At 37.8% G+C, this 13,260-nt stretch overlaps 1 protein-coding gene across 4 annotated transcripts; it reads left to right on the top strand.

The window, feature by feature from the left end:
• Nucleotides 1–576: 576 nt before the first annotated feature.
• Nucleotides 577–12,832, top strand: LOC117320603 (RING finger protein 122-like). 4 transcript variants are annotated; one of them, XR_004531087.1, is made up of 7 exons: nucleotides 805–1,028; nucleotides 6,231–6,356; nucleotides 8,659–8,698; nucleotides 9,566–9,607; nucleotides 10,066–10,145; nucleotides 10,782–11,906; nucleotides 12,195–12,832. XR_004531087.1 is itself a non-coding variant. In XM_033875162.1 (6 exons), exons 2-6 carry the CDS (start codon nucleotides 6,256–6,258, stop codon nucleotides 10,939–10,941), a joined length of 423 nt encoding a protein of 140 aa, XP_033731053.1. In that variant the 5' UTR covers nucleotides 577–787; nucleotides 6,231–6,255; the 3' UTR covers nucleotides 10,942–12,830. The 4 variants fall into 4 exon arrangements, 3 of the variants coding, with proteins under 3 accessions (XP_033731053.1, XP_033731052.1, XP_033731051.1); XM_033875162.1 differs by lacking the exon at nucleotides 805–1,028 and adding an exon at nucleotides 577–787 and having other exon boundaries at nucleotides 10,782–12,830; XM_033875160.1 differs by having other exon boundaries at nucleotides 10,782–12,830.
• The last annotated feature ends 428 nt before the right edge of the window (nucleotides 12,833–13,260 follow it).

Genomic DNA, 13,260 nt, shown 5'->3' with positions numbered 1-13,260 from the left:
CTGGCTGACATCAATCTATATATATAAGTCTTGTGTGACTTCTGTGATGTATGGTATAGGATACATATTATAGTGATTCGAACTCCGAACCTTCGAGTTGCTAAGCGATGGTTCTACCATATGAGCTACATATAGTGTATATATGCGGACTGACAAAAAGAAATTACAAGAGGCAGAGACCTATATAGTATATAGGTCTCTGCAAGAGGTAAGTCATATACAAACATAACTGTTCAATATAATGTACATATGACGTAAGTAAAGTATCAGATTATACTATTGATCACCCTCCTCCTAATTTAAAATTATAGTTATTACACTTTCATGTATATGCGTTGACTAAACGGTAGTTAGATTTCCATCTTCTGACATGTTTAATTCATTTTATCGTAATGCATTATTCAAACTTGATTAAATTACAAAGGACATTGATGAGGGATGTGGATATTTAGATATCAAACTTGTGATGTTGTGAGTATTATTGACGGTGGGTATCGTCACTGTTCGTAACCAGTTGTGTTTCCGAAAGTAGGTCAGTTCTATAAATAGACAATGTATATATATGTGTGTGGCGCTGTATGTGTACACTCGGCCGTCAGCTGATCGTTTCTATGTCAGGGATATACGCACACACGCACGTACATTACCGAGTTTTCCTGAAGCAAGTGATCACAATACACCGAAAGGTTTCTTACCACGCAACCGTCATGATCATGACCTCTTAACAAGCCAAGATGATGATGATTCTGCTAAGAAATGAACCCGGCTGTTCGGATAGATGAGCTAAGTACGACGTAGTTCCACTTTCTCGTTAGAGAGTTTCATAACACCACTTATTTACACTGGTGCAATGGTCTAAACTCGGTCACGTAGGGTAATTACCGGCCAAGAATGCAGTATGATTGATGAATGTATTCGATGGATGCTTATTAACGTTTCTGACGGGCCATACAACACCTGCTGATGATATATTTTCTGCAGGTGCACGGATATACAATGGAGTCATGGCGGGCAGTCGCTCAGAGCAAGTACATTTCAACAAACTTTAACATATTTTGGCTTCGATGTTATGATGTTTTTATCTGCTGTAATTGGTCGTGCTCTGTATACTCGGGTTGTTTTACGCATACTACCTTCTTGGCCAGTTTCATTTTATATACTACCTGCCCAACCCCAGACTGCCACCAGGTCAATCCCCACCCCACCCACCTGGTCACTCCCCACCCCACCCACCTGGTCACTCCCCACCCTACCTACCTAGCTATTCTCTCTCCATTCAGCTATCCCCGATATACTGTAGGGATAGTTTCTTGATCATATGAGCTATCGTGATTCATGTGACTTACACCCTGTGATATAGTTGAGTGAACTAGTGGATATATAGTTTTGAACAGTGGATAGTTTAGTGAGCTATATCACTCTCTGCATGACTGACTGCACTTTAACTCTCTGCATGACTTACACCCAGGGGATAGTTTAGTGAACTATATCACTCTGCATGACTTACACCCAGGGGATAGTTTAGTGAACTATATCACTCTGTACATGACTTACACCCAGGGGATAGTTTAGTGAACTATCACTCTGCATGACTTACACCCAGGGGATAGTTTAGTGAACTATCACTCTGTACATGACTAACACCCAGGGGATAGTTTAGTGAACTATCACTCTCTGCATGACTTACACCCAGGGGATAGTTTAGTGAACTATCACTCTGCATGACTTACACCCAGGGGATAGTTTAGTGAACTATCACTCTCTGCATGACTTACACCCAGGGGATAGTTTAGTGAACTATCACTCTGTACATGACTTACACCCAGGGGATAGTTTAGTGAACTATCACTCTGTACATGACTTACATCCAGGGGATAGTTTAGTGAACTATCACTCTGTACATGACTAACATCCAGGGGATAGTTTAGTGAACTATCACTCTGTACATGACTAACATCCAGGGGATAGTTTAGTGAACTATATCACTCTGTACATGACTTACACCCAGGGGATAGTTTAGTGAACTATCACTCTGTACAAGACTTACACCCAGGGGATAGTTTAGTGAACTATATCACTCTGTGCATGACTTACACCCAGGGGATAGTTTAGTGAACTATCATTCTGTACATGACTAACATCCAGGGGATAGTTTAGTGAACTATCACTCTGTACATGACTAACATCCAGGGGATAGTTTAGTGAACTATATCACTCTGTACATGACTTACACCCAGGGGATAGTTTAGTGAACTATCATTCTGTACATGACTTACACCCAGGGGATAGTTTAGTGAACTATCACTCTGTACATGACTTACATCCAGGGGATAGTTTAGTGAACTATCACTCTGTACATGACTAACATCCAGGGGATAGTTTAGTGAACTATATCACTCTGTGCATGACTTACATCCAGGGGATAGTTTAGTGAACTATCACTCTGTACATGACTTACACCCAGGGGATAGTTTAGTGAACTATCACTCTGTACATGACTTACATCCAGGGGATAGTTTAGTGAACTATATCACTCTGTACATGATTAACATCCAGGGGATAGTTTAGTGAACTATCACTCTGAACATGACTTACACCCAGGGGATAATTTAGTGAACTATCACTCTGTACATGACTAACATCCAGGGGATAGTTTAGTGAACTATCATTCTGTACATGACTTACACCCAGGGGATAGTTTAGTGAACTATCACTCTGTACATGACTAACATCCAGGGGATAGTTTAGTGAACTATCACTCTGTACATGACTAACATCCAGGGGATAGTTTAGTGAACTATCACTCTGTACATGACTAACATCTAGGGGATAGTTTAGTGAACTATCATTCTGTACATGACTTACACCCAGGGGATAGTTTAGTGAACTATATCACTCTGTACATGACTAACCTCCAGGGGATAGTTTAGTGAACGATAATTCTGTACATGACTTACACCCTGGGGATAGTTTAGTGAACTATCACTCTGTACATGACCAACATCCAGGGGATAGTTTAGTGAACTATCACCCTCTGAGTGACTTTCACCTAGAGGATATTCTGATGAAAAATCACTCTGTGCATGGCTAACACCAAGGGGGATAGTTTAGTGAACTATAACCCTCTGTGTGACTTATACTCTCGGTCAACTACTGTGTACCAGTGAACCATCACCCAGTGACTTACACCCAAAGGATTATTGCGCGCTTTCACACTGTATATGACTAACACCCAGGGGAATAGTTTAGCAAAGTATCACGCTTGTGTGACTAACACCGAGGATGATAGTTTAGTGAGGTACCGCCCTCTGGTGACATACACGCAGAGGGAAGTCTAGTGAACTATCACCCTCAGTGTGACTAACTTCCAGGATAATAGTTTAGTGAGGTATCCTCTTATTAGAGATTTAAATCAACATTTCATTTTTTGTTGTACAAATTTTGTCTAAAGCATTACCTTGGAATATATGATGCAAGACTAACAAACAGGTATAAGGAAATCAGATGGATCATGCTTTGATAAAACATCAGTATAACAAAGTGTTTATTGAATCTATTCTGATTGGAAAATCCCTAATTAACCTTTATAGCTACATTGTATATATGACAGGTTACATACTTCCAGTTACTACCTACCAACACACCAGGTTCTGCTGCATGGGTACTAATGAAATATCTCTGTAGAACACCGTGCTTCTCTGCAGTGATTGTTTTCGGGTCAGGATGACCTATAGTCATAATGCTCCGTCCGTCGTCATATGCCCTGCCCGTCGGCCGTCTGCCATGTGTAAACTTTTCACATTTCAATCTCACGTCATAGTGTTCCCGGATGGGTACCGGTGCTGTAATAATATTTCTGTATAAAACTGTTAGCCTTTGTCACCAATGTTCCCAGATGGGTGCTGTCATAATAATATTTCTGTATTAAACTCAATCTCATGTCATAATGTTCCCAGATGGGTGCTGTCCTAATACTTCTGTATAAAACTGTTAGCCTTCGTCACCAATGTTCCCAGGCCTAGGTAGGTAATAACTTTCTGATGAACTCTGGCACTTGTTTGGTTTTGTATTAATTGTACTAATGAAATATCTCTGTAGAACACCGTGCTTCTCTGCAGTGATTGTTTTCGGGTCAGGATGACCTATAGTCATAATGCTCCGTCCGTCGTCATACGCCCTGCCCGTCGGCCGTCTGCCATGTGTAAACTTTTCACATTTCAAACATCTTCTCAAGTTCCAATGGTGGGATTCAAGTGAAACTTGCCTGGAATGATCTTAAGATGGCCCTGAAAAAGTGTTGTTGTTTTTTGGGTCAGTCCAAAATCCATGGCAGCCATCTTGAAAAACACATTTTAAACTTCTTCTCCAGTTCCACTACTGATGCCATTGAAATTGGTGAGGAAGTTAATGAAGGGGGAACCAACAATTAGTGACTAATCTTCTCAAGTTCCATCAGTGGGATTCAGCTCCAACTTATCAGAAATGATCCTGAGATAGTTCTGACCAAGTGTTATTTTTTGGGATAGTCTGAAATCCAAGATGGTCATCATGGCAGACATCTTAAAAATCACATTTTAAACTTCTCCAGTTTTACTGGTGCCCTTCAAGTGGAAATTGGTGAGGATGTTAAAGAAGGGGAGCCAACACAGTGTTGTTATTTTTCTGCCTGGTAAAATCTTTGACATGGCATGCAGCAATGGTGGCCATATTGTAACATGATTGTGCAATTATGGTTTTCCTGAAAAATACCTATTTTAAACTTCTTAAGTTCCTCCAGTGGCATTCAACTCAAACTTGACTACAAGGTGATATTATTTTTTCTGGTTGGTCTAAAATCCAAGATGGCCACCATTGCCAACAATACCACTATACTTGCTAATGAATATGTCTACTACAATAATACAAGGGTCAGGTGACCATTAAGGCCTATGGGCCTCTTGTTTTTAACCTTTTTGGAAATGGTTTGTATATTTGTTTGCTGGGTTTATCTCTCCCGACGAACATTTCCTTGGTTTAATTATCTTCCTGTGAACAGCCAGGGTCATTTTAAGTTTGGGTCTCCATGTAGTAGCTGGTGACTACCTTGCTGAACAACATATATGAGAGACCTCATAATCGCATACCATGCAGAGAAATTAGTAAAGTGTCTTGCCCAAGGACACAACCAATGGGAGTGGGACTGAGGCCCTAGAAATTTTGAAATATAGCATAGTTTAAGGAAAAATTAGGAAATATTAACTTTGTTAAACTTAACAAGTAAGTAGCATTTATGTACAAGAGGTAGTTTATCAAGTGACTGAGTTTTGTTGCAGTTTATGGAAGTGAACAGAATGACTAGGTCACTGATTTTGTTGCTTATTACATTACAATTCAAACTTTAACATATATATCCATTTTTAGCTCACCTGCCCCAAGGGCAAGTGAGCTTATGGCATGGTGCAGTGTCTGTGGGCCGTCTGTCTGGCTTTTTTCTTTAAACAACTTCTTCTCTGTAACCAAGAGGCCCAGGGACTTGGTATTGGGCCTGTAGCATGCCTAAGGGTGAAGGGCTACTAAGTTTGTTAAAATTACTAACCTTGACCTGTGTTCAAGGTTACATAGGTCAAATTTAAATAAGCTAAAATCTTCCAATGACTTCTTTTCAATAGCCAAGAAGCCCAGGGATTTCATATTCCCAGATGGGTCCTAACATAATATTTCCGTATAAAATTCACCATCACCATCTGGCACCATAATGTTCCCAGATGGGTGCTGACATAATATTTCTGTATTAAACTCGCCATTTGACACCATGATATTCCCAGGTGGGTACTCCCATAATATTTCTGTATTAAACTCGCCATTTGACCCCATAATATTCCCAGATGGGTACTGACATAATATTTCTGTATTAAACTCACCATCTGACGCCATATAATGTTCCCAGATGGGTGCTGTCATAATATTTCTGTATAAAACTCAATCTCACGTCATAGTGTTCCCGGATGGGTACCGGTGCTGTAATAATATTTCTGTATAAAACTGTTAGCCTTTGTCACCAATGTTCCCAGATGGGTGCTGTCATAATAATATTTCTGTATTAAACTCAATCTCATGTCATAATGTTCCCAGATGGGTGCTGTCCTAATACTTCTGTATAAAACTGTTAGCCTTCGTCACCAATGTTCCCAGGCCTAGGTAGGTAATAACTTTCTGATGAACTCTGGCACTTGTTTGGTTTTGTATTACAGAAACTATGTAGAAAGCCATAGAGATATGAAGGGTAGTGACGTTCCCTTCAACATCTCGCTGCCACTGCTCGGGATCGGACTGCTCTCCCTTCTCCTCAGCCTTACATTTTGCTGTTATATGTGGAGGTATGCTTACAATAATTAAGATACTTTACTTTACCAAAATATTCATACATTCTAAAGCTTATATAAGCTTAGATACTGAAGGAACAAGTGCTTTCAGGTCATCTTACCTGAAGGGTCACAGGATGACTTAGAGCCATGATGCTTCGTCCATCGTCTTCAGCCATGTGCCGTCCTTGAACTTTTCGAATTTCAAACTTCCTTTCAAGTTCATCAGTGGGATTCAGTTCAACCTTGCCTGTAATAATCCTGAGATGGTTCTGATTAATTGTTGTTAATTTTCAGCTCAGTCCAAAATCCAAGATGCCACCATCTTGTAAAACACATTTTAACTTCTTGTCAAGTTGTACTGGTACCATTAATTAATATTGGAGTTGACAATTGGTAGGGATGTTAAGGAAGGAAGCTGACAAAGTGTTGTTGTTTTTCGGCCAGGTATAAACTTCAACATTGCTGTGTCACTGCATCCATATTATAATATGATTGTGCAGTCAGGATTTTCCTGTTTTAAACTACATTGTGTAATTTAAACTTATTCTCAAGTGCCATCAGTGCGGTCCTAATATAACCAAGTGTTCTTATTTTTGGCATCGGTCCGAAATCCAAGATGGCCGTCATCTTGAAAGAACATATTTCAAACTTATTCTTAAGTTTTACCATTGGGATTAAGCTCAACCTTGCATTGCCTGAAATAAAGCTAAGATGGTTCTGACCAAGTTTTATTTCCAGGTTGGTCAGAAAACAAAGATGGCCACCATGACAAACAGTACCACTATTCTGCTACTGAGTATATACTACAATAATACTAGGGTCTTTAAAGTTAGATGACCATCCAGGCCCCATGGACCTCTTGTTAAAACTTCTTCTTAGGTACCACCTGTGGGATTCAGCTATTGCTTTCCTGAAATGGTCCTTAGATGGTCTTAACCAAGTGTTCTTATACATTGTATTTCAGGTTGGTTCAAATTACAACATGGATGCTTCAGTGGCCATTCTATAATACAATTGTGCAATCATAATTTTCGTAAATTTATCAGTTACATTTAAATTTAGATGGAATCTATTAACTAGCCTAGGAATGATTCCAAGATAGTTCTGACCATATTTTGTTATCTTGCACGATAATAACATACAGTATACATATAACACAATTGTTCTCACTACTAAAACTATACTGCTACTGAGTATGTATATGTACTACACTAATACTGAGGTCTTTCTAGTGAGATGACCGTTGAGGCACATGGGCCTCTTGTTTTCAATACAATCCATTTTTTTTTCATCTAAGGTGGCCATCTTGGATTTTGACAGTTAAAATTGATTACTGATATGAATTATTAGACCATAAGGTTCCTAGATATCTTTCATATTTAGGTTCCCCATGTTACCAAATGATTAGAGGATCGATAAAGATCATTCAATGATTGGCACCAATATCCATTTGAGATCTCATTTATCTTTATTCAAGAAGCAATTTTCATTTCAGAAAACAATTTGATTCTAACATATGATATAATTGTATTCATAAGATCATAAAATTTCATAGTATTTAGTCCAAATTAATAAGTCTTCATTATATTAGAATGATACGGGCTTAATGTTAAATTATGAGTGCATGGTTCAATGGAAGAGGAACTTGAAGGTATTAGATTGACCTTGAAAAGTGGGTTAAGGTCACTAATGATTAGCCTTCATCTACCACCATGCTGGTACGAAATGGCATCTCTGTTAATCATTTGCCTGTCTGGGCTTTGACACAAGGCAAGCTAAATATAACCTACTGGTATATTTTGGTGAAATGTGTAGTTTCTAGTCAGTACCTCAGTTATGTACATTAAGATAATATATATGTATGTGTATATAAATTAATGTATCCTGATTTTTTTAATGATGTTGAAAAATGATTTATTTTATATCTTGAACTGTATTCCAGACAATAATAAATTTCTAGAATATTTCTATTTGTAGGTACCATATTTATCTGCCATAAGCCCATACATATACCTAGTAACAAGCCACTCAAATTTTTACAATTAATTGAAAATGCTCACAAATGCTATTCCATGGTTCTGTAATGGAGTCAAAGTTAAAAAAAACATGAATGTTGATTATCCTGCAGTAGGCCATTCATATTTATTTTACAATAAGTTGAAAATGCTCACAAATAAGTTTATAATATGTTCATTTTTCTTCAACAAGCCCACCCTCTTCTTTTGGTCAAAATTGGTCTTTATAGCATAAATATGGTACGTTTAAGTAATATAAAAGTAAGGTAATAATTAAGACATGTATTGTTGGTTGACAGATTGCGATGTAAAGCTCGACAAGAACAAGGTTACAGGAGAGTAAGTACATCAGGATCTTATCACGTCCCCAGCATGTGTACTGCATGGACAAGTGTAATGTTTTCTGATAACTACTGCCAGGATGTGGAGTGCACTTAATTACTACACAAAAAATAGTCCCTTCCTGAATGGGAAACAATATGAGTACATGCTGTAATTCTTATAAACTTATCTCATCTGATGAAATGTGAAAAGGATTTTTGTAAACATATTGTGGAATATGTAAATTATTATTTGTAAAACATGTAAATAAAGTTTACTAAATAAAAATTTGAATAATATCTAAATAAAAAAAATTACAACATGTAAATCAAAAAATTGTACAATATGTAAATAAAGATTTGTACAATATGCAAATAAAAATTTGTAGAATATGTAAATAAAAATTTGAACAATATTTAAATAAAGTAAATACAAAATTGTTCAATGTCTAACTAAAAAATAATGCAATATGATAAATGAAAGTTGTACATGATGTATATTAAGTGAAATGAACATGTCCTATGGACATTTCTATAATGTTTGGAATATGATTTTATAGACATTCAAATGTTTGGAATGAGATTTCATAAAATCTCGTATGTTTGGAATATGGTTTTATAGACACAGGGGGCCGCGGTGGCTGAGTGGTTAAGGTGTCCCGACACTTTATCACTAGCCCTCCACCTCTGGGTTGCGAGTTTGAAACCTACATGGGGCAGTTACCAGGTACTGACCATTGGCCGGTGGTTTTTCTCCGGGTACTCCGGCTTTCCTCCACCTCCAAACCTGTCACATCCTTAAATGACCCTGGCTGTTAATAGGACGTTAAACAAAAACAAACAATTTATAGACATTTTTTATTTGCCTTCTTTATATTAATTTAAGATCAAATTCAAGACAACGAAGAAGAGAAAACTTCCCAATGATGTGAGTATGTGATGGTAGCAGTTGGTACCATCAGGGCTTCTGGTCAAAACTTTGTCATGTAGACATTGTATTATTGTAATTTCATCTAAAATGATTTGTTCAAGTATTATGTATATATCGGGGTGGGTGGGTTAGAGCATCAGCCACATAATCTCAAGTGAAGATACAAGTTGAGTAGTTCGATGCTCCCTACCTGTGTTAGTTTGTGTTTCTTGGGAAACTGATAAATGGGACGGTCTGTGTCGTCATGGTTGTGTCCTTGGTTAAGACATTTTACCCTTATTGCTCTGGATGGTATGTGACGGCCCTCCCGTAATATGTTGTTTGGTGAGGTAGTCACTAACTACTACAAGGAGACCCCACATTAACGACCCTGGCTGTTCCAATGGCAATAAACCCAGCAAACTATGTAGATTGGATCATATCCTGATGGTATATTTTATCCTTTGTGTTAACAGACCTGTCCAGTGTGCATTGAGGAGTTTGAACAGTCGGAGTATGTGGCCATCTGTCCCTGTAACCACTGCTTTCATATGAAGTAAGTGACATCACAATCCTTTATAGATAACAATAATGTCATCTAATACTTTTTAAGATTTGATTGATAACTTTAGAAACAGCATATTGTTAGGAAGACATCATTACGGTTTGGCTAGTATTGTTACATGATAAACATGAAAACTCAGGGTATATTTTCTAGCACATTCAAATAAGATTAAGGGTGATACAATGATGAATTGGCTCACACACAATATTTGTATTGTACTGTATGAAAAGTTTTATACAGAATCTGCAAGTAGCACAATCACTATAAATTTAGTGTTCTTTGCTGAGCTATAAATAAGATTACCACTTAAGATACCTATGTCTAATACAATTGTGATACTTGTCAGATTGAAAGAGCAATTAACCACAAACTGACATTTTAATATGTAACCAGGTCAAATGGACAAGGCATTACTTATATATTTACCAGATTATCTCCCATCTTCAATCAGAACAAAAATATGTCATGAAAACAAAATCAATCAAACCTGTCTATAGAGACCATTCAAGAGGAGGCGGTCTCTATAGACAGGTAGCCTTTATAGATAGGCATGAAAATGTCTTAGAATTATTAATTAAATGTAAATTTTCCCCCTAGATACAAAACTTATACTGTGCATATTAACAGGTGTCTGTTGGAGTGGTTACGATACCAGAATGCCTGTCCAATGTGCAAGGCACCTGTCCAAGCCTTGCCTTCTCCAGGGGAGAGAACTGGCCTCATTCCACTTGACCGGAGGACACAGGATGCAGAGAGGGCTGGACCATCCTCTGCCGAGGCAGTGTAGTACAGCTGTAAATAAATTTTACAACTTATACTGTGATACTAAGATAAATGCACTAGACAAGATGGATGGTACAGTCTTCTTCCCACGTGTTGGAGGTGCCCGGATCGGCCATTGTGATAGTTTTGAACCAGAAGGATGTTCTGTAATATTGGAAACAGTCGAGAACTGTAGTTCTCAGTATTTTGATGTGATGACGTGAATTAAGGAGCAATAAATGGTCGCCATTTCAGAAAACAATTGTAATTAATTACGTACTTGGCAATGGCGATCAAGCTATTAAGGCAAGACTCCATCTTAATCAAAAGGGCATCTCTGAGCTGGTGTGATCAAGTAAATGTGATATCTTTGGAGTCTTTCAATGACTCACAATAAGTTTGTTATATCCCTTTAATGTTCTATTTTGTGTGCCATAAAGATTGGTGACAAAAATTGACTGCAATAGCCCCTGTGATTCTAACAGGGTCTGCATCCCCTTGTGGTTGTGTTCAAAGATGATAGTTGTGGAATTCTGAGATTTGAATGACAGTACATTTGTATTGTTCCACACTGATATAGATGTTAATATTCAATGGAAAGCCGCTATGCAAAACATCATATTTCATTATCATGTGATTAAGTTTAATGATTTCTTTAATTTCAAACTGTACCAGTCAGGACCCAATTACCAGATCTCAATCTAAAAAGCGGGACTCTTTTTCTTATATCCAGCGCTAACTAGTGTTTAGGTACTCACCACGCTAATTAGAGTATACATGGTGCTAACTAGTGTTTAGGTACTCACCACACTATTTAGACTATACACAGTGCTAACTAGTGTTTAGGTACTCACCACACTATTTAGACTATACACATCACTAACTAGTGTTTAGGTACTCACCACACTATTTAGACTATACACAGTGCTAACTAGTGTTTAGGTACTCACCACACTAATTAGACTATACACAGTGTTAACTAGTGTTTAGGTACTCGCCACACTATTTAGACTATACACATCACTAACTAGTGTTTAGGTACTCACCACACTATTTAGACTATACACAGTGTTAACTAGTGTTTAGGTACTCACCACACTATTTAGACTATACACAGTGTTAACTAGTGTTTAGGTACTCACCACACTATTTAGACTATACACATCACTAACTAGTGTTTAGGTACTCACCACACTATTTAGACTATACACAGTGTTAACTAGTGTTTAGGTACTCACCACACTATTTAGACTATACACATCACTAACTAGTGTTTAGGTACTCACCACACTATTTAGACTATACACATCACTAACTAGTGTTTAGGTACTCACCACACTATTTAGACTATACACATCACTAACTAGTGTTTAGGTACTCACCACACTAATTAGACTATACACATCACTAACTAGTGTTTAGGTACTCACCACACTATTTAGACTATACACATCACTAACTAGTGTTTAGGTACTCACCACACTATTTAGACTATACACATCACTAACTAGTGTTTAGGTACTCACCACACTATTTAGACTATACACATCACTAACTAGTGTTTAGGTACTCACCACACTATTTAGACTATACACATCACTAACTAGTGTTTAGGTACTCACCACACTATTTAGACTATACACATCACTAACTAGTGTTTAGGTACTCACCACACTAATTAGACTATACACATCACTAACTAGTGTTTAGGTACTCACCACAATATTTAGACTATACACAGTGTTAACTAGTGTTTAGGTACTCACCACACTAATTAGACTATACACATCACTAACTAGTGTTTAGGTACTCACCACACTAATTAGACTATACACAGTGCTAACTAGTGTTTAGGTACTCACCACACTAATTAGACTATACACAGTGCTAACTACATTAGGGGGGGTATGTTTTGTTACGTTACACTATAGGGGGGTATGTTTTGTTACGTTACACTATAGGGGGGTATGTTTTGTAACGTTACACTATAGGGGTGGGGGGTGGGGGGTATGTTTTGTTACATTACACTACAGGGGGGGTATGTTTTGTTACGTTACACTATAGGGGGGGGGGGTATGTTTTGTAAAATTACACTTTAGGGAGGGTATGTTTTGTTACGTTACACTACAGGGGGGGGGGTATGTTTTGTTACGTTACACTATAGGGGGGGGGGGGGTATGTTTTGTTACATTACACTATAGGGGGGTATGTTTTGTAACGTTACACTATAGGGGGTATGTTTTGTAACGTTACACTAATGGGGGGGGGGGTATGTTTTGTTACATTACACTATAGGGGGGTATGTTTTGTTACATTACACTATAGGGGGGTATGTTTTGTAACG

Source organism: Pecten maximus, unplaced genomic scaffold (assembly GCF_902652985.1).
Source record: "Pecten maximus unplaced genomic scaffold, xPecMax1.1, whole genome shotgun sequence".
Classification (NCBI taxonomy): Eukaryota; Metazoa; Mollusca; class Bivalvia; order Pectinida; family Pectinidae; genus Pecten; species Pecten maximus.
This window is presented reverse-complemented; position numbering and strand designations above follow the sequence as displayed.

Bases quoted from the DNA above. Each gene is read 5' to 3' on its own strand.
- LOC117320603 (XM_033875160.1), top strand. From the start codon at position 964: ATGATATATTTTCTGCAGGTGCACGGATATACAATGGAGTCATGGCGG. The intron at 8,699-9,565 runs GTAAGTACATCA...TATTAATTTAAG, and splicing joins AAGAACAAGGTTACAGGAGA to ATCAAATTCAAGACAACGAA. The intron at 9,608-10,065 runs GTGAGTATGTGA...TTGTGTTAACAG, and splicing joins AGAGAAAACTTCCCAATGAT to ACCTGTCCAGTGTGCATTGA.